The 26,147-nt window shown below is 46.1% G+C and overlaps 1 protein-coding gene across 6 annotated transcripts in view; it reads right to left on the bottom strand.

Moving 5' to 3' along the window:
• The window catches only part of ATF6 (activating transcription factor 6), a 440,808-nt gene that overhangs the window by 245,583 nt on the left and 169,078 nt on the right, over nucleotides 1–26,147 (bottom strand). For 5 of the 6 annotated variants that reach the window (XM_075131428.1, XM_075131426.1, XM_048859672.2 and 2 more), the window contains 2 exons: nucleotides 18,566–18,630; nucleotides 6,491–6,605 (listed from right to left, as the gene is read on the bottom strand). In XM_075131428.1, the coding sequence (XP_074987529.1) occupies nucleotides 6,491–6,605; nucleotides 18,566–18,630 (180 nt within the window). The remainder of the gene's footprint in view (nucleotides 1–6,490; nucleotides 6,606–18,565; nucleotides 18,631–26,147) is intronic. The other variant, XM_075131427.1, reaches the window with a different exon arrangement.

The following is a 26,147-nucleotide window of genomic DNA, read 5'->3' as shown; positions in this document are numbered from 1 at the left end:
GGATGGGATGTAGCTGATGCATGGAGACACATCTATAGTAGGCAGAACACCACATGTCAAAACCAAGACATGAACTGGGAACCCCGCTGTAAGGTGATGTGGTCTGGGAGGCCATGGAGGCAGAAAATGTGTGTGATGAAGAGACAAGAACTATCCTTGGTAGCAGGAAGATGTGCACAGGGAATGAAGTGCACCATCTTTGTCAGTTGATCCCTATTGACAGTATGGTATGGCATCCCTCAGAATCTGGCCGCATTTAATGCATGGAAATCTATTGTCATTCTGTAAGTGACCCTGTCCGCCTTAAGGACTGGCCATACAGGTGAATTTGCTGATACTTTGCATAGGCACAAGCACCCCTTGTTCCAAGAGACAATCTATAGTATTTTTAATGCCTTCCTCTGCTGCAATTTATATTACCTTTGAGGAGGGGGATCTTTTCCCTCAATCAAAACTTCAGCATCTATTTTTCCCACCGACACACACTCCCCATGAGTTATAATTTTAATTTCTCCACAGAGTTCATTGAAATGTTCTCTGACAAAGCCAAGCCTCTGTACCAATTATTAAAGAAAAACAGGATTTGGGAATGGGGACCAGACCAACAGACTGCCCTGGCCACCTTGAAACAAGGTTTGGCTAGTGCTCCTGCCCTGCCTTATCCTGACTCTGCCCTTTGTGATTCAACTGGCCTCCTCAGAGACAAGCGTCCAAGCTACTCTCAACCAAAGACAATGTGACAAGCTTAGAGCCCCATTGCCTGGTGGCTTGGAGCTCCGGGGCCTCCCACTGACTGACAGCTCCAGCCCTGCCACCCCAGGGAAGGGAAAATGTCAATGAGGTCTCTGAAAGTCACGGAATCTGTGACTTCTATGACAAAATCGTATCCCTTACTGATGACTTAATGAAAAGAAGTGTACTGATCCTCCAGAGGGAATAGTTTCAGAAAAAAATATTTTTCCAATACCTAATACACAATGAAATGTGAAACCTCGCTGAGAAGGAGTGTGGGACAGTGATCCCTAATGAAGAAGGGAAAGGACACTTCCCAGGCTGAGTTCCTGATAACTACACCCCAGGGCATGTGTAGGAATTTTTCCTTTTCATTTACAAAGGGATCTGTGTAGTTCATCTAAGTGGCAAAGAGTTTGCCTCTGGGGAAATAATTTCACCAGTTCAGGTTTACCCTAAAAAAGCAATAAATGGGAGATGCACAAAACAGCTACATTAGCAAGCTTACAGCGGCACAGCTGTACCAATGCAGATGCACTACTATAAGGTTGCTCATGTAGCCACTCTATAGTGACAGGAGAGAGCTCTCCCGTCAACATAATTAAACCAACTTCAACGAGGTGATAGCTATATTGGTGGGAGAGCAACTCCCGCCGACATAGTGCTGTCAGAATGGAAGTCAGTGATTCTTTCTAATCATTATCTGCCAGTCTGTACAATCTAAACAGAATACATGAACTGGCTAGTGTATTCAGGTAGGCACATGACAAGCAACTGCAGAAGATGAAGAGCCTGACAAATACAATTTTGCTCTTTGTTATGAAGTTGCTTGGGAAAGTTTCATAATTAACCACCCCACACAAAGCTATTTCAAGTCTCATTCTAACTGTATTTGTGGTATTAGGGACTGCTGAAAGAACAGACTCATTTGCCAAGCATTTAATAACAAAATTCCAACCTTGTGACACAAGCCTAGAAACTAAGCATTATTCAACATAAAACCCTCAATTCCAGTAAGAGTGTCACTATTTGATTGTGCCTGAGATTTTTACAGACACAACACTTCACACGTTAACCGAAAGTACTGTAGAGAGGCCCAGTGAAGTAAGGGATGTATTCAGAGATCAATCACACATTCTCATGGACATACAGTGAAGAGGAATTTTTGAGGCTGGGAAAAATAAGGTTTTAAAAATAATCAGTTACCCAACATGTCTTTTGATAATGTATCTCTTTAAAGAGCCTTTTTAGGAAAGGCTGAATATTTGGTGTCAGGACCAAGTGCTCAATGATTTGCAGTAGCGATTCCTTATGGATCCTCTAATCCAGTGGTTCTCAATGCCGGTCTGCCGCTTGTTCAGGGAAAGCCCCTGGCGCGCCGGACCGGTTTGTTTACCTGCCACATCCGCAGGTTTGGCCGATCGCGGCTCCCACTGGCCGTGGTTCACTGCTCCAGGCCAATGGGGGCTGCGGGAAGGGTGGCCAGCATGTCCCTTGGCCCGCACTGCTTCCCGCAGCCCCCATTGGCCCAGAGCGGCGAACCGCGCCAGTGGGAGCCGTGATCGGCTGAACCTCCAGACGCGGCAGGTAAACAAACCAGTTGCTTGTTCACACCATTCCAAAGCACTTGTAGGGTTTAGTGCAATGAGGTGCATGGACAATATAGACACTCCTGGGTGCCTTTAATAATAGCCTCGGTACAGATGTGTGCTACATATGCTTTCTACATACTTTTAGCTCACGTCTTCATGTTTAATGTTACCTGTGTTTGGCTATCATAGAATATCAGGGTTGGAAGGGACTTCAGGAGATCATCCAAAGCACTTGTAAGGTTTAGTGCAATGAGGTGCACGAACAATATAGACACTCCTGGATGCCCTTAATAATAGCCTCGGTATAGATGTGTGCTACATATGCTTTCTACATACTTTTAGCACACGTCTTCTAATTTAATGTTACCTGTGTTTGGCTATCATAGAAACACAGAATATCAGGGTTTAACACATCCACTGCTTTCCCCTCATCCACAGAGCCAGTTATCTCGTCATAGAAGGCAATTAGATTAGTCAGGCATGACTTGCCCTTGGTGAATCCATGTTGACTGTTCCTGATCACTTTCCTCTCCTCTAAGTGCTTCAGAATTGATTCCTTGAGGACCTACTCCATGATTTTTCCAGGGACTAAGGTGAGGCTGACTGGACTGTAGTTCCCCAGATTCTCCTTCTTCGCTTTTTTAAAGATGGGCACGACATTAGCCTTTTTCCAGTCATCCAGGACCTCCCACGATCGCCATGAGATTTCAAGATAATGGCCAATGGCTCTGCAATCACATCCGCCAACTCCTTTAGCACTCTCGGATGCAGCGCATCCGGCCCCATGGACTTGTGCTCGTCCAGATTTTCTAAATAGTCCCGAACCACTTCTTTCTTCACAGATGGCTGGTCACCTCCTCCCCATGCTGCGCTGCCCAGTGCAGCAGTCTGGGAGCTGACCTTGTTCGTGAAGACAGAGGCAAAAAAACCATTGAGTCCATTAGCTTTTTCCACATCCTCTGTCACTAGGTTGCCTCCCTCATTCAGTAAGGGGCCCTCACTTTCCTTGACTTTCTTCTTGTTGCTAACATACCTGAAGAAACCCTTCTTGTTACTCTTAACATCTCTTGCTAGCTGCACCTCCAGGTGTGATTTGGCCTTCCTGATTTCACTCCTGCAGGCCAGAGCAATATTTTTATACTCTTCTTATTGGTCATTTGTCCAATATTCCACTTCTTGTAAGCTTCTTTTTTGTGTTTAGGATCAGCAAGAATTTCACTGTTAAGCCAAGCTGGTCGCCTGCCATATTTACTATTCTTTCTACACATCGAGATGGTTTGTCCCTGTAACCTCAATAAGGATTCTTTAAAATACAGCCAGCTCTCCTGGACTCCTTTCCCTCTCATGTTATTCTCCTAGGGGATCCTGCCCATCAGTTCCCTGAGGTTGTCAAAGTCTGCTTTTCTGAAGTCCAGGGTCCGTATTCTGCTGCTCTCCTTTCTACCCTGTGTCAGGATCCTGAACTCTACCATCTCATGTTCACTGCCTCCCAGGTTCCCATCCACTTTTGTTACCCCTACTAATTCTTCCCGGTTTGTGACCAGCAGGTCAAGAAGAGCTCTGCCCCTAGTTGGTTCCTCCAGTACTTGCACCAGGAAATTGTCCCCTACACTTTCCAAAAACTTCCTGGATTGTCTGTGCACCGCTGTATTGCTCTCCCAGCAGATATCAGGGTGATTGAAGTCTTCCATGAGAACCAGGGCCCGTGATCTAGTAACTTACGTTAGTTGCTGGAAAAAAGCCTCATCCACCTCACCCCCCTGGTCCGGTGATCTGGAGCAGATTCCCACCACGACATCACCCTTGTTGTTCACGCTTCTAAACTTAATCCAGAGACACTCAGGTTTTTCTGCAGTTTCATAGTGGAGCTCTGAGCAGTCATACTGCTCTCTTACATACAATGCAACTCCCCCACCTTTTCTGCCCTGCCTGTTCTTCCTGAACAGTTTATATCCACCCATGACAGTGCTCCAGTGATGTGAGTTATCCCACCAAGTCTCTGTTATTCCAATCACATCATAATTCCTTGACTGTGCCAAGACTTCCAGTTCTCCCTGCTTGTTTCCCAGGCTTCTTGCATTTGTGTACAGGTACTTGAGATAGCATGTTTTTTGTCCTGCTTTCTTAGTTTGAGGCAGGGGCCCTCCCTTTTTGCGTTCTCCTCGTGCTTCCTCCCGGTATCCCACGTCCCCACTTACATCAGGGCTTTGGCCTCCTTCTCCCGGTGAACCTAGTTTAAAGCCCTCCTCACTAGGTTAGCCAGCCTGCTTGCGAAGATACTCTTCCCTCCTTTGTTAGGTGGAGCCCGTCTCTGCCTAGCACTCCTCCTTCTTGGAACACCATCCCATGGTCAAAGAATCTAAAGCCTTCTCTCTGACACCACCTACGTAGCCATTCGTTGACTTCCACGATTCGACGGTCTCTACCCAGGCCTTTTCCTTCCACGGGGAGGATGGACAAGAACACCACTTGTGCCTCAAACTCCTTTATCCTTCTTCCCAGAGCCTCGTAGTCTGCAGTGATCCACTCAAGGTCATTCTTAGCAGTATCATTGGTGCCCACGTGGAGAAGCAGGAAGGGGTAGCGATCCGAGGGCTTGAATAAAGATGTTAAACAAAACCGGCCCCAGGACCGATCCCTGGGGCACTCTACTTGATACTGGCTGCCAACTAGACATCGAACCGTTGATCACTACCTGTTGAGCCCGACAATCTAGCCAGTTTTCTATCCACCTTATAGTCCATTCATCCAATCCATACTTTTTTAACTTGCGGTCAAGAATACTGTGGGAGACCATATTAAAAGCTTTGCTAAAGTCAAGATATATCACATCCACCAGTTTCCCCATATCCACAGAAGAGCATAGCTGTCCCCCAGAAAGCCTGTGAAGTAGCAAAGGTCATATTCAGCCCGATGAGAACTGTGTGAAAAGCTTTTACCGAAACCTGAGTAAATACTAAAGACTGCCATTGTTGCTTTACCTACTCCTTGAGGGATATGGATCTCTAGCTGGGAAGCCTTGAACTAGTGGTTACTATAAATGAATCTGCAATCTGATTTTTAACAACACTGATCAGTTACTGGCCTTTCAGTAACAATAGCCCCATTAGAAACTCAGAAATGGTACCTTTTGAGTTTACTTACAAGAGTAGTTATTCCCCTACCACCTGATAACGTCCATCACCAGCTGGAATACAGAGCAATCAGTCTGCTCACAAATGTATGGCTCTTTAAGAAAGACTGATGCTTAAGTAAACTGATCCCAGCGTGAGTCAGGGGCTGGATCAACGTTTAGCCATGGTGCAATCCTGTTCCAGTGCACTCCGGATTTAAACTACATTCCATGGATTTACTGGTAGTCATCAAAAGAGAGAAAACCTTATCCTTTGGGCTAAGTTTGCAACCAAGATTTATTCAGTAATAGTCATAGACAAAAAAAAAAAATTGTAGCCAATATTTAAGACAGAAAAAAAAATCCATCATTTGCTTTATCCAAAAACCACTAAAACAATGCTGCAGTTTTCACAAGACCCATAGAAAGCTTGGGGTTCCAAATGAGTGTGCCACCCTACAACCTTCCTGAAAAGGTCTAAACTATGGAAATACACCATCATTTCAGCCACGCAAGACTAGCTGTATCCCGAGTATGACAGCTTGAGAACAACTAGAAGCTGTGAAACAACCATATCCATCCATCACATAGGTTCATCTCATTAGTGACCACTCCATAATTGCTACACACATCGCCTCAAATCCCATGAAAGACACTTCCATTCAGTAATGACACTTGGAGATTAAGTGAAGCTTCCACATGAATTAGGAGCTAGAGTAACCAAAACAGTTTAGAAAACATCTGTAAAGAAGGGAGTAACCAGGAAAAAAAACAAGCTTTGTATCTTTGAAACTCCTTGTGTGATTCATCCCAGACTTTCCAGACAACTTCTACCCTGGAATGAATTGTGGCATATACAATTTCTGGTAGATTGGTTTTTTTCCCAGTAAAACAAGGGATTTTTGAAAAAAATCAGACTTAAAAAGGTAAACTAGCTTCAACTTCAACTGTGGACTAGCACTCCTCCCCTAACTCAAGGACCAAACGCTGAACCATCATGACCTTTACCACCACCCCATTTACCAGTTCAATAATGAATGTGTGTTGCACTTACCCTACGAAAAGATACCACGTAGAATGTATCCCTCCTTCTGTGAATAGCTTCAAAGAAGTCTTGGTAATTTCTCGGAGAGGCATAATACACCTGCAACTCATTCCCTGAGTTCCTGCTGAAATAGAGAGGGGAGTTAAGAACCTTAAGTGAGATACCATCTTTAAGGGCCAGATTTTCAAAGAGCTCAGCATGCAGCAGCTCCAATTGTCTTCTGGTTCTTGTGTGATACAGATTATGAACACATGGGCATATAATAAGGGCTGCTGGATGCCAATCTCTTTTGAAAATCTGGCATTAAGAACATTTATATGAACATTAGGTAAGAGTAAACCAGAGGCAGGAATAAGAACAGAATTTAGGAATCCTAGCTACTACTCTTCTGCAAGTCTAGATTTACATATTATCACGGGTCTGGGGATAAGAGTTCTCTTCAGCATGTTTAAAATATTCTGGGCAAAAATACCTGCTTGCCTGACTCTCACAGAATTGCCTCACTGCTCTCGTAGGACAGTGAGAAATTCCCATGACATGTTGCTACCAAAATTTTTCCCTAATAGGTATTTTAAGAAGTAAATATGTTCTCTAATTTGAGGGACTGATTTATACAATTCATTGGATTTCAGCATAATTTAACTTTCAAGAAGTTCTACTTTAGTGGCATACCATCTGCTTGCAGTATTTGCTGTGGTAATACCATAGCATATTGGCACAAAGCAGTACTGCACTCTATCAGCAGATACCATTGTCTTGGATTTTCAGATGATGGCCTTGCTTTTACTGACCCAGTTTAAAATGCAGTGGAAGCAAGGGTTAGTCTGGTTTTATATTTCTGAAGGGTACTACTTATGCAGCTCAGGGCACAAACACATGACAAAGTGACCTCTCTGCTGCGATACTATGTGGCACCACCTCCTGCTGCTAGCAACGGCTAGTACTGTTGCTGCGGTGGCAGCACTACAATTGCTAGCCTAGCAGGATCCCAGCCTGTCAGAGGGCTGGCTGAAGATTCGGAGATAAGAAAGTGCTGTGGCCTTAACATATTAAATCCATGGTGTGGAGGTTAATTTCCCAGGCAGGGTATGTTGGTTTTTTTAAACAAACCTCTAGAAATATTATTTTTGATAGTGGGGGAAGGATGGGCTGGCACAGGAGCTAGGAGCAAGAAGTGGCAGCGTTTTAAAGTATAAAGTGGGTGGTCCCCCCTTTCAATCGGAATGAAGGTGTAAGCAAATAATAATAATTAATATCAAATAGCAATAAGCAGCGGGCACAATAGGACCATGACACTAACACTGAGACATAGTATCAGTCTTACCATATAAAAGACATCACAAACATATTATACAATAAAACACATTGAAAAGAGAAAATATATTCCTCAAAAGAAACAGGTTCAGCAGTTCCTCACAAAACATACTATATCTAGATCAGAAATAGAATAAACACTCTTCAAACTCTGGACCAAGCTCTTCATTAGCCTCTGATCCAAAACCCAGTAGAATCCGTGGGATCTTTCCAACGCTCTGCTGGTAGAGGTTTTCCATGGAACCATGCTAGTACAGATGTCAGATTCTAAGTAACCCCAGTGGATTAACCCCCTGCCTTTCAGCATTTAAGTGTGCACAGTGAGGGCTGCTGAACAAGAGCAAAGGAAAGTCAAAAGAAGTCTGGAGATAGAGGCAACACTACCCATTGCTATAGTAATAGATTACCATATTACTGAAAAGCACCTTATTACATTGTATATCCAAATGCCAAGCACCTTGGAATTTTCAGAACCTGCACATTACTTTTACTGAATTAGACCTTACATTGAAAGGAAAGCAGCATTTCTTTTTAATGTCTAAAATGTGCTCAGTTATCACAGGCCACCACCCCTATAGAAGGTGATTATATTTATGATAAATCCATGCCATGAAGGGATGAGGACTCTGATACATTGGTGTATGTACTGACTGCACAAATACACCTTTTACTAGCATGTAGTAGAGGAAGAGGGGGAAAATCCATAAAGCCCTTTATTATCTGATATCCTTTCCCCTGTGTATGTGCTTATAGATCCTCATCAAGTCACCTCTTAACCTTCTCTTGAACAAGCTGAAAAGACTGAGTTTTTTCAGTCTCTCACTGTAAGACAAGTTTTCCAGACTTGGAATCATCATTGTGGCTCTTCTCTGAATCCCTTCCAATTTGGCAACTTCCTTTTTAAAGTGGGAATGGAGTATGCCACTACTCATCTCACCAGTGTTCTATACAGAAGTATAAATCATTGCTTTCTCCTGCTTGATATTCCCTCGGCCATGCATCCTTTGATCATGTTAGTCATTTCAGCCACAGCATCACAGGGAGAGCTCACATTCACGTAGTTCCCAGACTGTACGGTCCTTTTCAGTCACTGCTTTCCATATGAATTCCTTTGGAGTAGAGGGCAGCCATTCCCATGACTGAGAGTGACAGAGACCAGCATTACCCCTGATAGCAGACACGAAGGAACCTGCAATGAAAGTTCCTGATCTGGATAGGCAGGGAAGCCATATGGCCATCCCACATACAAGGCTTCCATGGTTCCATGCCAGGAGTACCCAGGATTTTCCATGCATCTGTAGAGAGATTTTAGATATACTACAGTTCCCCACAGGCTGTGCCTCCTGGGCAATACAAATACAATAGAGCAGAGCAAGGGAAATCTCTCATCTTCTCTCTTATTGTCCTGTCTGGAACACATGCTTTATTTCACTATGACTTAGTGCATCCAGTTGTTGGAGGCTTGGGAGAGAAAAGAAACCTGCTCTTTGGGATCTTATCAATTCCAGGACACAGACACTTCTCCTTCCCCAGACATCTCCTGGAGGGGTTAGGACCAAGGTAAAAGGCAGCTTGGCAGTGTCTACACCTAGTCAAGGTCTCCACAGAAAAGGCATGGATTTCTTTGGTCCACTCACTACCACGCACAAAGGCAGAGCTGCCTCCTGAACAACACTCCTGGATGAGGATCTTAGAGCATCCAAGGAAGCTCCAATATATAAGAGGCTGCCAGGGTGATCTTATGCAGTACAGACTTGACTCATTATTAGGTTCATTCTCATCATTTGTCTAAGCCAGACGGCCTTCTGAGGGTCTCGGAAAAGATGTATACTTGAAGGACGATAGTTAAAGCTTCATACATTTTTTGAGGGATGCCTAAATACGCCTATTGGTTTGGTGTTCAGGAAAATAGTAGGCCTATGTCTACTGTGTAAGGAATTTGGAGAGTCTTATTTATCTTCAGGGAAACGACAGAACTTGGGAGCCTGTTTTTCAGAATATCTGTCTGTAGCTGGTTCTTCCCATTCAGATTGATCCTGATTTCAAACAAGGAACAAAGGAAAGAACATAGCTTTCTTAGTCTCATTTTGAGCCTCCCCCCCCCCAAAAGGTCCATCCTCCATTCTGACCTTTCTTGTTCTCCTTCGTCTGCTGGGCTTGGAGTCCCCGTGTAACAGAGACCCTTTTAAACATCACCTCCAAGAATTCAAGAGGGACTAGTCTACTGGGTCTCATTCCTCCATCTCTTCCTTGGGAGTTATGGTGGGGTGCCCCTTTAAGGGACAGTCTGGTGCTTACAGCCAAAATAGGTTGGGTGCAATCAAGGAGCCCTCTCTGGGGCTAGGCTATATGAACAGAACATGGAAGCTGAGTGAGGGAGAGAAGGGACCTGAAGTCATGCTGGCTGCTATGGGTTGCAGAACACCTTGGACTCCAGATCGCTAGCCTGTTAACACAACAGTGGCCTCACCGCCTCCTTGACTGAACCTCTGAGCTTCAGCCCTCCTGCTTCACCCATGAGCTCTGTTCATCAAGTCCAACTAAGACAGACTCCCTCTTGAGACTTGTCCACTCTTCAGGAATTAATGCACCTCAGCAAGTATTCGCAGTGACTCAAACAACACTGTCAAACAGTAGCCTATATTAGTCCACTAGAACACAGCACAGGATGCCCATTGGTTAGCACAGAGAAATGAAGGCTAAAGCATAGTCCATTCTGGTCAGCTCAGAGCCCAGCCACACTGTAGTGAACTCATGTTCAGGCTTTGTGTGTGTTTCTCTTCATATCATCGTCTTAGTTCCCAAGTGGGAGCCCCTCCAGCTTCCTCCAGAATCCAACACTTATCCCCCACCTCACACCTTCCAGTCCTTTGTTCTCAAGCTGGGGGTCTATGCTCAGCTTCCCTGCTGAGAGGTGGGAAAAATCCCTTCCTCACTGGGTCACCGGTTGCTAGGTGTCAATGTCCTGGTGATTGGGTTTTCCACTGTCTTCTCAGAATGGCCTCGGTCGGTCCTTTTTAATTACCCATTTTGGCTCAGACACCAAGGTGACACACATACATGTATATCTCTCAGCCTGCCCTGAGAGCAAGCTTATTCCTTTTTCCCCACTGGGTAGTCATGCAAAATATCAGTGAAACCGAGGCACACACAGACTTCATAAAAATATTACAGAAAATTCCCACTTTGTCATATCTTTTCCTCCTTTGACATCAAACCGAGGAGGGTCACTTTACCCAATGACCTGAGGAAGTTCAAACCCACAATTGTTATCCACAGATGACCCAGCATATTTCTCATCACCTTGGTAGCTGTTCTACCAGGCACTTTCATGATTCTTACAGCAAGTTTCTAATCAGTCAAACTTACTGTTTCCAATACATCGTTCAGAGCAGTTTCATATCTTCCCGTTCAAAAATTCTGTCACATAATTCGCTCTCTGAGCCTGGACTGCTGGCTGCTTTCTTGGCTGCACAGAGTATGTGTCTGTTTCTCTATCCCGGGCAAACCTTACTTCATCAATTCTTAGGCATTATGCCCTGTTTTCCACAAATGTTGCATCTCAGGTCTTTACAATCCCTTAGCAGTGGCTACTGGGGTCAGCTGCTCCCCCCACTGTGGGTGTACCTGAATCCTACTTCTCGGGTACCTCTACTGGTTCCCTATCCCAGGACAGATGCTTAGACCAGTCCCCATTGGGTCTCTTTTCATACTCAGACCAACTGTCCATCTGCCAACCAGCTTGTATTACATAGCTCCTTAGGCTTCCTGTCCACTAACTACATTTTAAGCTCATGGGAACACATCTGAGAGTTTTCCAACCTCACCAGTATTGAATCATAAAATCATAGAAGAGACCTCAGGAGGTCATCTAGTCCAACCACCTGCTCAAAGCAGGACCAACTCCAACTAAATAATCCTAGCCAGGGTTTTGTCAAGGATTTATACAAATCCTCCACCTGCACCCTTATCCCATTTGTGAAGATATACTCCCATCAGCATGGTGGTTTCCATATATGTCACACAGTAAGTCCTTTGCACACCCTGAAACACTTTCTTATAACCATCAGGTGTTAATGCAAACTTAAGCAGTAACACCTTTTTGAACTGTTCATAGTCTCCATCAACTCTGCCTATCTGGCTGTATGCCTCTATAGCTTTGGGACTAAGTAAGGGAGTCAACCAGGTTGTAAGCCTTCTCAAAGTGTGCAGCGGCAGTCAAAAAAGCAAACGGGATGTTAGGAATCATTAAAAAAGGGATAGAGAATAAGACGGAGAATATATAAATCCTTATATAAATCCATCGTACGCTCGCATCTTGAATACTGAGTACAGATGTGGTCCCCTCATCTCAAAAAAGATATACTGGCATTAGAAAAGGTTCAGAAAAGGGCAACTAAAATGATTAGGGGGTTGGAACGGGTCCCATATGAGGAGAGATTAAAGAGGCTTGGACTTTTCAGCTTGGAAAAGAGGAGACTAAGGGGGGATATGATAGAGGTATATAAAATCATGAGTGGTGTGGAGAAAGTGAATAAGGAAAAGTAATTCACTTGTTCCCATAATATAAGAACTAGGGGCTACCAAATGCAATTAATGGGTAGCAGGTTTAAAACAAATAAAAGGAAGTTCTTCTTCACTCAGCGCACAGTCAACCTGTGGAACTCCTTGCCTGAGGAGGTTGTGAAGGCTAGGACTATAACAGGCTTTAAAAGAGAACTGGATAAATTCCTGGAGGTTAAGTTTTAACCTATTAATGGCTATTAGCCAGGATGGGTAAGGAATGGTGTCTTTAGCCTCTGTTTGTCAGAGAGTGGAGATGGCTGGCAGGAAAGAGATTATTTGATCATTACCTGTTAGGTTCTCTCCCTCTGGGGCACCTGGCATGGGCCACTGTCGGTAAACAGGATACTGGGCTGGATGGACCTTTGGTCTGACCCAGTATGGCCATTCTTGTGTTCTTATCTATATCTCCGCCTGCCTCCTCAAACTGGGGCAACAATTTGGTGTCTAGACTCCCTGAAGAACTGGCATCCTGGGGTCTTTCACCACTTACCCCTCTATGGGACCCCTTGCTCCTCAGCTTCTCCACCTCCAGGTCATGCTTTCATTACTTTGCCTGATGTTTTCACCATTCTTCATGTTTTTGCTGCCTCTCACAATCTGCTAGTTCGTTTGCTCTTAGCTCCAACTCCCACTACTTCTAATCTATTCAAAGGCAACTGCGTTGTGATGATACCATACTAGTTGGGGAACCGGGTCTTGAGGATGCCCTGCTGCTGCCTGTGTCACTCTCCAATTCTCTGGGAACTCTGCCTGTGCCTGGAAACTTCTTCTTGGTCTGATCCTTCTCCAGCTGTGCAATAAGCTGTGCCTTGTTGAACTTCCCAACACTTAACCCTCCCTCCTTGCACGGGTTTCTGATGACCTTCTCACAGTGGTTATTATACACCATTTTCTTGATGTTTCCTTTGACTAACCTTGTTTCTACTGCTGCAAGTCACTTATTGAAAAATACTATGGGTTGATTCAGCATCTCACTTCTCCCATCAACTGTCATAGATTCACAGCATGAGGACTACACCCCCAGCTTTGGGGCAGCATCATTTGAGAAAGGTGAGTAGATGAGGAAGTAATACCAATTAATATATCTTCCTTCTTGCCTGATGAGGTGGAAATGCCACCTCCTTCTTCCTATGCAAATGACTTCAGGCAGTTTCAAACTTAGTTCTCTTTCCTGCACTGGGTAGCAATACAAAATATATTTATATTGTATATTTGTGAAACTGAGGCACACATAGGGTGTCAAATATATTACAGAAAAATCCCACTTCATCACAGTATTACACTCATATTATTATATATTAAAGTTATCACAAAGTTAAGTTCACTCTTGCCCACTTATATCTACAGTGATACTTCCCATAATATCTTCCAAAGCTAAACACAGCATTTGGCAGTAGCAAATATAAACCCTGTCAAAATCAAGATACATGAGTATTTCCTTCAGAAATGGGAACTACACAAAAATGAGAAAGTTAGTTAAAAAGTTAGCGGGTAGAGGCAAAAAGAAGACAGTAGAGGCAAAAAGGCACCTTTAAAAATTGGAAGTTAAATCCCACTTAAAATAGAAAATAGAAGGCAGGCCAAGAAAGAATTTGAAGAGCAGCTAGCCAAAGACTCAAAAACTAATAGCAAAGAAATTTAAGTATGTAAGAAGCAGGAAGCCTGCCAAACAATCAGTGGGTCACTGGATGATCGAGGTGCTAAAGGAGCACTCAAGGAAAAGAAGGCCATTGCAGAGAAGCTAAATGAATTCTTTGCATCGGTCTTTACTGCAGAGGATGTGAGGGAGATTCCCACACCTGAGCCATTCTTTTTAGGTGACAGACACATCTGAGGAACTCTCTCAGATTGAGACTTGGAAAAAAACCGAATAAGGAAGTTTTATTTACTCTGTCACATAACAAGAACCAGGGGTCACCCAATGAATTTAGTAGCCAGCAGATTTTAAACAAACATAAGGAAGTACTTCTTCACACAACAATCTGTGGTACTCATTGCCTGGGGATGTTGTGAAAGCCAAAAGCACAACGGGTTTAAAAAAAAAATTAGATAAGCTCATGAAGGCTATTAGCCAAGATGGTCAGGGATGCAACCTCATTCCTGGGTTTCCCTAGCTTCTGACTTCAAGAAGCTGGGGGTGGACAACAAGAGGATGAATCACTCGATGATTGCCTGTTCCGTTCAGCTCCTATGAAGCACCTGGTATGGGCCACTGTTGGAAGACAGGACACTGGGCTAAATGTACCATTGGTCTGACCTAGTACTGGCAGTTCTTATGTTCTACCTGGTACTGGTAAGGAATGCCTTCATGGCCCAACTGGTTTGGAATGCTGTATTCAAAAACAAGAGAAAAGGGGTATCATAGAATAATAGAATATTAGGGTTGGAAGGGACCTCAGGAGGTCATCTAGTCCAACCCCCTGCTCAAAGCAGGACCAATCCCCCAACTAAATCATCCCAGACAGGGCTTTGTCAAGCCTGACCTTAAAAACTTCTAAGCAAGGAGATTCCACCACCTCCCTAGGTAACACATTCCAGTGTTTCACCACCTTTCTAGTGAAAACGTTTTTCCTAATATCCAACCTAAATCTCCCCCACTGCAACTTGAGACCATTACTCCTCGTTCTATCATCTGCTACCACTGAGAACAGTCTAGAACCATCCTCTTTGTGACCCCCTTTCAGGTAGTTGAAAGCAGCTATCAAATCCCCCCTCATTCTTCTCTTCTGCAGACTAAACATCCCCAGTTCCCTCAGCCTCTCCTCATAACTCATGTGTTCCAGCCCCCTAATCATTTTCGTTGCCCTCCACTGGACTCTTTCCAATTTTTCCACTTCTGTTTTGTAGTGTGGGGCCAAAAACTGGACACAGTACTCCAGATGAGGCCTCACCAATGTCCAATAGAGGGGAACGATCACGTCCCTCGATCTGCTGGCAATGCCCCTACTTATACAGCCCAAAATGCCACTGGCCTTCTTGGCAACAACGGCACACCGTTGACTCAGATCCAGCTTCTCGTCCACTGTAACTCCTAAGTCCTTTTCTGCAGAACTGCTGCCTAGCCATTCGGTCCCTAGTCTGTAGCGGTGCATGGGATTCTTCCGTCCTAAGTGCAGGACTCTGCACTTGTCCTTCTTGAACCTCATCAGATCTCTTTTGGCTCAATCCTCTAATTTGTTTAGGGCCCTCTGTATCCTATCCCTACCCTCCAGTGTATCTACCTCTCCTCCCAGTTTAGTGTCATCTGCAAACTTGCTGACGGTGCAATTCACACCATCCTCCAGATCATTAATGAAGATATTGAACAAAACTGGCCTCAGGACTTACCCGTGGGGCACTCCGCTTGATACTGGCTGCCAACTAGACATGGAGCCATTGAGCCTGACAATCTAGCCAGCTTTCTATCCACCTTATCGTCCGTTCATCCAGCACATACTTCTTTAACTTGCTGGCAAGAATACTGTGGGAGACCGTGTCAAAAGCTTTGCTAAAGTCAAGGAACAACACGTTCACTGCTTTCCCCTCATCCACAGAGCCAGTTATCTCGTCATAGAAGGCAATTAGATTAGTCAGGCATGACTTGCCCTTGGTGAATCCATGCTGACTGTTCCTGATCACTTTCCTCTCCTCTAAGTGCTTCAGAATTGATTCCTTGAGGATCTGCTCCATGATTTTTCCAGGCACTGCGGTGAGGCTGACTGGCCTGTAGTTCCCAGGATCCTCCTTCTTCCCTTTTTTAAAGATGGGCACTACATTAGCCTTTTTCCAGTCGTCCGGGACCTCCCACGATCGCCAGGAGTTTTCAAAGATAATGGCCAATGGCTCTGCAATCACATCCACCAGCTACTTTAGCACTCTCGGATGCAGCGCATCCGGCCCCATGGACTTGTGCTCGTCCAGCTTTTCTAAATAGTCCCGAACCACTTCTTTCTCCACAGATGGCTGGTCACCTCCTCCCCATGCTGCGCTGCCCAGTGCAGCAGTCTGGGAGCTGACCTTGTTCGTGAAGACAGAGGCAAAAAAACCATTGAGTACATTAGCTTTTTCCACATCCTCTGTCACTAGGTTGCCTCCCTCATTTAGTAAGGGGCCCACACTTTCCTTGACTTTCTTCTTGTTGCTAACATACCTGAAGAAACCCTTCTTGTTACTCTTAACATCTCTTGCTAGCTGCACCTCCAGGTGTGATTTGGCCTTCCTGATTTCACTCCTGCAGGCCAGAGCAATATTTTTATACTCTTCCCTGGTCATTTGTCCAATATTCCACTTCTTGTAAGCTTCTTTTTTGTGTTTAGGATCAGCAAGAATTTCACTGTTAAGCCAAGCTGGTCGCCTGCCATATTTACTATTCTTTCTACACATCGGGATGGTTTGTCCCTGTAACCTCAATAAGGATTCTTTAAAATACCGCCAGCTCTCCTGGACTTCTTTCCCTCTCATGTTATTCTCCCAGGGGATCCTGCCCATCAGTTCCCTGAGGTTGTCAAAGTCTGCTTTTCTGAAGTCCAGGATCTGTATTCTGCTGCTCTCCTTTCTTCTCTGTGTCAGGATTCTGAACTCGACCATCTCATGATCACTGCCTCCCAGGTTCCTGTCCACTTTTGCTTCCCCTACTAATTCTTCCCGGTTTGTGAGCAGCAGGTCAAGAAGAGCTCTGCCCCCAGTTGGTTCCTCCAGTACTTGCACCAGGAAATTGTCCCCTACACTTTCCATGTGCCATGGTACCAGAAAAAGAAGCTAACAAGCTGATTGGTGAAGATTAGACTTGGGTGCTTTTAACTTGTAATCAGGTCTATTGTAAACATAGGTAGTTTGGGGGCCTATTTAGGGAGCACACCTTCTGTGTAAGGTGAACTGTGAGAAACACCTGCCCAGAAGGATCGGTAATATAGTAACCCTTTCTTTCCTATAGTGCACTGTTGTTTGCTTTTAGCAACAAAATTGGCTAAGTTTGCTTATTTGGCCTCTTGAACATTTTTCATAACAAAACACAGGTGTAGTCGGTCAATTGGCTATACTTTTAATCAATAAGCCTGATATGAGTTCTAGAGACTTTGCCTGCTCAGACTCAAGGCTCTGAGATAAGGGCCTTATTAATTGGGTGAAGCTGCTCCTTCCCTGACCTAAGGAAAAGGGAGAAAGCCTGCCTGCTTCCTACAATCAGAAACTCCGCTGGCTGGATTTGGTTTGGAGGCCTTCTTAAAAAGGACAAAAAGAAAAGGAGTACTTGTGTCACCTTAGAGACTAACCAATTTATTTGAGCATGAGCTTTCGTGAGCTACAGCTCACTTCATCGGTAGCTCACGAAAGCTCATGCTCAAATAAATTGGTTAGTCTCTCAGGTGACACAAGTACTCCTTTTCTTTTTGCGAATACAGACTAACATGGCTGTTACTCTGAAACCTGTTAAAAAGGACACATTTTCTTTTTTTTTTTTTGCAGTGTTGTAGCCGTATTGGTCCCAGGATATTAGAGAGACAAGGTGGGTGAGATACTGTCTTTTTGGTCCAATAAAACACGTTTTCTTTTTGTCAGTTTGGTTTTGGTCTCACTGTTTGGATCCTGTAAAGGAGAAGACATTGAAAACTCCCCTTCTTCCAAAGGCGAGTGGGCAGGGAAGATCAATAGGAGATAACAGAGCTATTTGTCTGTTTTAGGTTTTTTTGGCCCTAGCATAGAAGCCTTCTCTCTTGTGTTGAGAGTCCCTTGAATGCTCTCAAGGAGAAGAAACTCTTCCCTTACTGGAGTTACTACACTTTGTAGCCTTCTTGAGCACTTGAATATTCTCGGAGAGCCCTCCAGGCATCTTCCTAGCTTAGGGCCTGGATTGATGAATGGACTTCTCACCGAGACCGGCCCTATGCTTTTTTCTGAAGGTTCTCTATTCTTAGGAGGGGACTCAGTGGAGCAAGAGGAGAACTCAGAGTCATTGATAGAAACTCTAGAGGAAAAGGAGAAAGTAGAGCCATAACATGAGGGTCTCTCCAACTTAAACGCCCCAGAGAGTGAACAGAAAGATTCAAATACACTAGTTTAATAAGGGTCAGTAGTTTTGCCAATAGATGTAGAGGGAGTCTGAGGCAAATTATGAGAGCCAGATGGGGTATTCAGAGGTGGGTGAGAGAACAGGTAAGTGTAAGGTAATAACCAAACAGAATATCTAAACACCACTAATCCAGATGGACAGGATTTGTCCCACCTTACCTGATGCTGGGGTCTGTGTTTGGCATGGCCATCAGCTGAGAATCTGCTTTCTCCCCTGTAGAGCTCTGAAAAGGGAAAAATAAATCACATCACACAAAAGGGAAATCAACAAACAGGCTCACTGAATTCAACACTACACTGTACATGAAACCAGGTCACCAACAAATGGTGAGTATAGATTACCTTGCAGCATAAATCTGAGACAAGTGATCACAGATTCAAGTCCAACAGCAGGGTTTATGTCCAAGTCTGACAATAAGGCTATAAATTACTTAGGAGGAAGGGGAGGAAAATGGCTGTTTCAATTTAAGAGGTGCCATTTTGGGAAGAACAGTTGGTAAGCCCACTGCTTTCTGTCAGTCGCAGGTGGCTATCCACGGTAAAATGTAAAGCTCAAGGGAATTTTAACAAATATAGTGAATAAAGCATGACACCCTGACTAACGTTCCCTCGCCTCATAAAACAGATACTAATGTTGAAGGTCTGTGTGCAAGCTACTGTGAACACATGATCGCTGCAGTGTTCCCTAGCAGCTACTCCATTAGCAGTATCTAATTAGATGCCTCAAGAATGAAAGACCCTGTATAGGAGCCAAAAACGTTTCCACTGCAGAATGGTTTAACTGCTGCAAAAATAAACAACACAACATTCTAATTGAAAATAACACTATACAAAAATCAATATGGTCCCTATTAAATGGATCAAATACTACTAACTGATAGAGCTCAGGGCCGCCGGAGCCATATGCTGCCCAGCCCACAGAAAAGTTGCCAGGACTGCCGCAGGCCTTCTACCCTGACAACTTGGGGAGAGCCCTTTACAGACCCAGGTACAACCTGAGGGGGAGTTGGGAAGTGGCCGAGGGACAGCCGACCCTAGTCTGGCTGCAGCACCACCTGAGCTTATGTCAGCATGTTGTGGTCAGAATCCCCGCTGACCCCGTGGCAGGCCACTCTTCCAATATTAGGGCCCTGGGCAAGGACGCAGTGGAGTGGGTGTGCCTGCGTCCCCCCTGCCACCCCTAACTCTGGGGTGGTAGTCTCCCCCTCTCTCGGGCAAGAGGCCAGAGCTTGTCGGCCATCCACAAGAGACAGACTGCCTGAACCCATAGCTGCTCGGCCCTGAACACAGGCCTGAGTCATAGACCTGCATTGCCCCACCCTGACTGAGGGCGCAGGGCTACCTAACTGCAGTTGCTCAGCCCTGACCACAGGCCCAAGCTATAGACTCATTTCCCTGTCCTGACTAAGGGCCTGGGCTACCCTGACTGTGTCTGTTGCTCACCCCCCTGAACACAGACCAAGCTATAGATTCTTGTTGCCCCACTAATTCCCCATGGTAGGTGACACACTGAGACATAGTGAGGCAGCGTGGCCTCCCATGGACCCGGAGAGGGAGGAACCCCGCCGCTAAGCCACTACAAGCTGGTGTAAACTGATGTGGACACATTGTCTTAAACGGAGCTATGCCAATTGTCACCACCTTAGGATCTGGCCCTTCATTATTACTACTGAAACATCAGTGAGTTGGGGTGTTTCCAGAGGGGTCCTGTTTGAATTGGTTCTCAACCCTATGCTGCTCAATATTCTTATCAATACTCTGGAATAAAGAATAAACTTATTGCTGATAAAGTTCGCAGATGACACAAAGCTTGGTGAGGTGATAAATAATGACAGCAACAGGGCACTGAGATAGTGTGACCTTGATTGCTTGGTAAGCCAGGCCCAATCAAACAAAACATGTTTTGCCACAGCCAAATGCAAGGTCACACACGTAGGAACGAGGAAAAGACGGTAACCTTTCCTAACTGTTGTTCAAGATGTGTTGCTCATCTACATTCCATTGTAGGTGTGTATGCTCGCCACATGCAGCAGAACCAGAAGTTTTTCCCTCAGTGGTATCCATAGGGGACCAGCTCTGGCACCCTCTGGAGTGGCGCACATATGTGCTGGTATAAGGGGCACTGCCAGCCCCCTCCTCTTCAGTTCCTTCTTGACGGAACTCTGACAGAGGGGAAGGAGGGTGGGTCATGGAATGGACATGAGCAACACATCTCGAAGAACAACAGTTATGAAAGGTAGCCGACTTTTCTTCTTCAAGTGCTTGCTCATGTCCATTCCATTGTAGCTGACCCCAAGCAGTACCTATGGAAGCAGGTAGGAGTTCATGGACACGGCTCTGCCAAAGCCAGCATCATCTTGGGCCTGCTGGGTGATGGCATAGTGCAGGGGTGGCCAACCTGAGCCTGAAAAGGAGCCAGAATTTACCAATGTACTTTGCCACAGAGCCACAGTAATATGTCAGCAGACCCCTATCAGCTTCCCCACTCCCCCCGCTCCCAGTACCTCCCACCCACCGGCAGCCCTGGTGATCAGCACCTCCCGCTCCATCCCCACACCTCCCAGTCAACTGTTTCGTGGCATGCAGGAGGCTCTGGGGGGGGAGAGGGAGGAGCAATGGCATGGCAGGCTCAGGGGAGGGCATGGGAAGGGGTGGAGTGGGGGCAGGGCCCGTGGCAGAGCCAGGAGTTGAGCAGTGAGCACCTCCCGGCATATTGGAAAGTTGGCACCTGTAGCTCCAGCTCTGGAGTCAGTGCCTAAACAAGGAGCCTCATATTAACTTCTGAAGAGCCGCATGTGGCTCCGGATCCACAGGTTGGCCACCCCTGGCATAGTGCGTTGTGAACGTGTGTACCAGTGACCACGTCATGGCTCTACAGATGTCCTGGATAGCCCTTGGGGAATGAGCCTTCACTATCTTGTAGCAAGTACGGATGAAGATGGTAATCCAAGCCAAAATCCTCTAAGAAGACACTGGGAGGTCCTTCAACCTGTCAGCCGCTGCAATGAAGAGTTGAGTAGATCTGTGGAAGGGCTTGGTGCGCTCCAGGTAGAAAGCATGGCATGCCTGACGTCTAGGGTGTACAGACGCCTCTCCTCGTTGGATGTGTGAGGCTTTCGACAGAACACAGAGAGGAAGATATCCTGGTTGACATGGAATTGCAACACCACTTTCGGCAGGAAGGCCGGATGGGGATGCAGTTGGACCTTATCCTTATAGAACACCGTGTACAGGGGCTCTGACGTGAGGGCTTTAATCTCAGAGACTCACCTCACCATGGTAGTAGCTAGAAGGAATGCAACTTTCCATGACAGGTGTGAAAGGGAGCAGGAAGCGAGAAGTTTGAAGGGAGGGCCAGTGAGTCTGGAGAGGACTAGGTTGAGATCCCACTGGGGAATTGGGTCCCAAATCAGCGGAAAAAGTCTTTCAAGGCCTTTCAGGAACTGAACATTACCTTGTGTGAGAATATAGCTCTACCCCGGGACATGAGGGTGGAAGGCTGATATGGCTGCTAAGGCTGATATGGCCTTGATCAATGAACATAAAAGGCCCTGGTGCTTTAAGTGAAGCAGGTAATCTAGGATGGATTGTAGAGACGACTGGATCGGAGAGATATTCCGCTCCAATGCCCATCAGGAGAAGCACTTCCACTTTGCCAGGTACATCGCCCTGGTAGAGGGCTTTCTGCTCTCCAAGAGGACCTGCTGCACCTGACTAGAGCAGGCTTGTTCCTCGGGCTTCAGCCACTCAGCAACCACACTGTGAGGTAGAGAGAGGCAAGGTTTGGGTAATTGTCCGTGATCCTGAGAGAGCAGGTCCAGGCAGCTGGGAAGTGTCCACAGGGCGCCCACTGCTAAATCCATGAGCATGCTGAACCAATGCTGGTGCAGCCAAACTGCGATCATAATGACTTGTGCCTTGTCCCTCTTGATCTTCAGTGGGACTAGTGGGAAGGCATACATCAGGTTGCCTGACCACAACAGGACGAAGGCATTGGATAGTAAGCCATTGTCAAGACCTTGCAGAGAGCATAACTGGTGACATTTTCTGTTTTGTCTGGTGGTGAACAGGTCCACTGCGGGAGTTCCCCACTTCTGGAAGAGCATCCTAACGACCTCCGAGTGGAGGGACCACTCATGGTGAGAGAAAAAGGACCTGCTGAGGCAATCCGCCAGCATGTTCCTGATGCCGGGGAGGTGTGAGACTTCCAGGCGGATAGCATGTGGGATAGAAGTCCCACAGCCGATAGGCTTCCAGACAAAGGGCCAATGATTGAGCTCCTCCCTGTCTGCTGACATAGAACATGGAGGCTGTGTTGTCTGTCAACACCTGCACCACACAACTGGACAGATGGGGAAGGAACACTTCAAAAGCCAGGCGGATGGGCCTGAGCTCTCTGACGTTTATGCGCAGTGACAGCTCCTCTCGAGACCATAGCCCCTGAGTTTTGAGTGTACCAAGGTGCGCTCCTCAACCAAGGTCAGAGGTATCCAAAATCAGGGACATTGTGGGCCATGGATTCACAAACAGCACACCTTCCAACACCGGATTCGGGTTGGACCACCACCACAGGGAGGTGAGTACCCGTGGCGGGATCATGAGAAGTTTGTCCAGGTGATGTCTGGCCGGGGAGTAGACCGATGCCAGCCACATCTGGAGAGGTCGGAGGTGAAGTCTCATGTGCTGGACAATGTAAGTGTATGCAACCATGTGCCCTAGTAGCCTGAGGCAGTCTCGGGCTGTGGTAAGTGGGTGGGCAGTGACCTGGGTTATCAGATCTGACATTGCCCTGAACCAGGCCTCTGGCAGGAATGCTCTGGCTCAGCTAGAGTCGAGTACTGTTCCGATAAATTCTGTCCTCTGCATTGGTTCCAATGTTGATTTCTGTTCGTTTATCAACAGGCCCAGTGCTTGACAGGTGGCTCGCAGCATTGTGACTCGGCGTTGGACATGGTCCCTTGAGCAACCCTTGATGAGCCAGTTGTTGAGGAACAGGTAGATCTGGATACCCCAACATCTGAGGTAGGCTGCGACTACCACCATGCACTTCGTAAATACCCTTGGTGCCATAGCTAGGCCAAATAGGAGCAATGTGAATTGGTAGTGGGTGTTCCCAACTACGAATCGTCAGAACCTTCTGTGGCAGTGAAATATCTAAATAATATCTAAGTAAGCAACTTTCAGATCGAGGACAATGAAGCACTTTTCCAGATCCAGGGAGAGAATGATGGAAGCCAGGGAGACCACGTGGAACTTCAATTTCTTGAGATACTTGTTGAGGTTTCACAGATGAAGGATGGGGCGTAGGCCCCCCCTTGGCCTTTCGAATAAAACAATAGTGGGATCAGTGGGACTAGTGGGAAGGCATACATCAGGTTGCCTGACCATGATAGGAGGAAGACATTCGACAGTGAACCATTGTCGAGACCTTGCAGAGAGCAGAACTAGTCACAAATGCTGTGGAACTTCCTCCACGGTTCCCACTCACAGAAGACCTTGCACCTCCTGAGCAAGCAGATGCTCATGAGAAGGGTCCCTGAAGAGGGACGGGGAGGGGAGGTGGGAGGGAGGTATAAAAAGGAAATGCAGGGTATACCCCCTCTGCCACAGTGCTGACCACCCATTGGTCTGATGTTAAAGAAGCCCAAGCAGTGAGGTGGGGCAATAAACCTGTCATAAATATGAAGGGAAGGGTAAACCCTTTTAAAATCCCTCCTGGCCAGAGGAAAAATCCTCTCACCTGTAAACGGTTAAGAAGCTAAACTAATCTCGCTGGCACCTGACCAAAATGACCAATGAGGAGACAAGATACTTTCAAAAGCTGGGAGGAGGCAGAAAAACAAAGGGTCTGGGTCTGTCTGTATGATGCTTTTGCTGGGGACAGAACAGGAATGGAGGAATTAGAACTTAGTAAGTAATCTAGCTAGGTATGTGTTAGATTATGATTTCTTTAAATGGCTGAGAAAATAGCTGTGCTGAATAGAATGAATATTCCTGTCTGTGTGTCTTTTTTGTAACTTAAGCTTTTCCAAGAGGGATTCTCTATGTTTTGAATCTAATTACCCTGTAAGGTATTCACCATCCTGATTTTACAGAGATGATTCCTTTCTTTTTACTTCTATTAAAAGTCTTCTTGTAAGGAAACTGAATGCTTTTTCATTGTTCTAAGATCCAAGGGTTTGGGTCTGTGGTCACCTATGCAAATTGGTGAGGATTTTTACCAAACCTTCCCCAGGAAGTGGGGTGCAAGGGTTGGGAGGATTTTGGGGGGAAAGACATGTCCAAACTCCGTTTTTTCAGGAACCCAGATAAAGTTTGGTGGTGGCAGTGGAAATCCAAGGGCAAAGGGTAAAATAATTTGTACCTTGGGGAAGTTTTAACCTAAGCTGGTAAAAGTAAGCTTAGGAGGTTTTCATGTAGGTCCCCACATCTGTACCCTAGAGTTCAGAGTGGGGAAGAAACCTTGACAAAACTGTTGGAAAACAAAAGGGGTGTTGGATCCAGGATACAGACTGGGAGGTCACCTTCGAGTGCACCCTTCAAAATGCCTGTTTGTTACCCGGCTGGTGGCGGGTAGAGCTCAAGTGAGCCGAGGAGGCCAGCAGTTGGCCCTTTCGGAGCTTAGAGCCCTTGCCCTTTTTGCGGAAGGGCTCTGATTGGGATTGGCTCATGAATCTGGGTCTGCTGCGGTTTGAACCGCTTCCTTGTGGGCGCTGGCATGTAAAGGTTCAGGGAGCGCAAAGTATCCCAAGAATCTTTCAGGACAGGTAATCTGTTGTCTGTTTACTCTGAAAATAGTGCCAGGCCATCAAAGGGGAGGTCCTGGATCAACTGCTGAAACTCCACCAACAGCCCAGATGATTGCAGCCAAGACTCTCTCCTCATGGAAATGGCCAAAGCCATGGTCCTGGCTGTGGAGTCCACCGTATCCAAGGCTACTTGGAGGGCTGCCCTTGCCACTGTCTTGCCCTCTTCAAGAAGAGCCAGGAACAAGAAGAGCCAGGCAGCAAATCCACAAACCTGGCCTTAGACTGCGAGATGTTATAGTCATAGCAGCCAAGTATGGCCTGGTGATTGGCCACTCTCAATTGGAGGCTGGCAGTTGAATAAATTTTTCTGCCAAAGAGATCAAGCCTCTTCACCTCTTTGTTCTTAGGGGGTCAAGACCAGCTGCCCCTGTCTGTCGTGCTCATTGGCCGCGAATACGACCAGCGAGCTTGGGGAAGGGTGGGTCTTAAGATATTCAAAGCCTGTGGCCAGGACATAACACTTCTTCTCCAGCTGCTTGGAGAAGGGAGTTTGCCACAAAGCCTTGATCAGTTTCACCACTCCCTCATGGATGGGCAAGGCTGCTTTAGATGGGGCGGCTGCATGGGCGGCATGTGAACCACCAGCTGGGGGAGGCTAGCCCCCAGCCCCACCCCTTCCGCATGAGGCCCTGCTTCTTCCGCTCCCTGCCAGAGCCCAGAGCCTCAGTGTAGTCCAGTGGTTAGAGAGCTCATCTAGGATGTGGGGGACCCAGCGTTCAAGTTTCTGATTCTGAATTATTTGCAGTGTTGTTGTAGCCATGTTGGTCATAGGACACGAGAGAGGCAAGGTGAGTAAGATAATATCTCTTACTGAACCAACTTCCATTGGTGCGAGGACAAGGTGAGCTGAAGAAGAGCTGTGTTGAGCTTGAAAGCTTGTCTCTTTCACCAATAGAAATTGATCCAGTAAAAGATATTACCTCACCCACCTT

The sequence above is a fragment of the Caretta caretta genome, chromosome 8 (genome assembly GCF_965140235.1).
Source record: "Caretta caretta isolate rCarCar2 chromosome 8, rCarCar1.hap1, whole genome shotgun sequence".
Lineage (NCBI taxonomy): Eukaryota > Metazoa > Chordata > Testudines > Cheloniidae > Caretta > Caretta caretta.
Note: the sequence above shows the minus strand (reverse complement) of the source record. Positions and strands in the feature narration are given on the sequence as shown.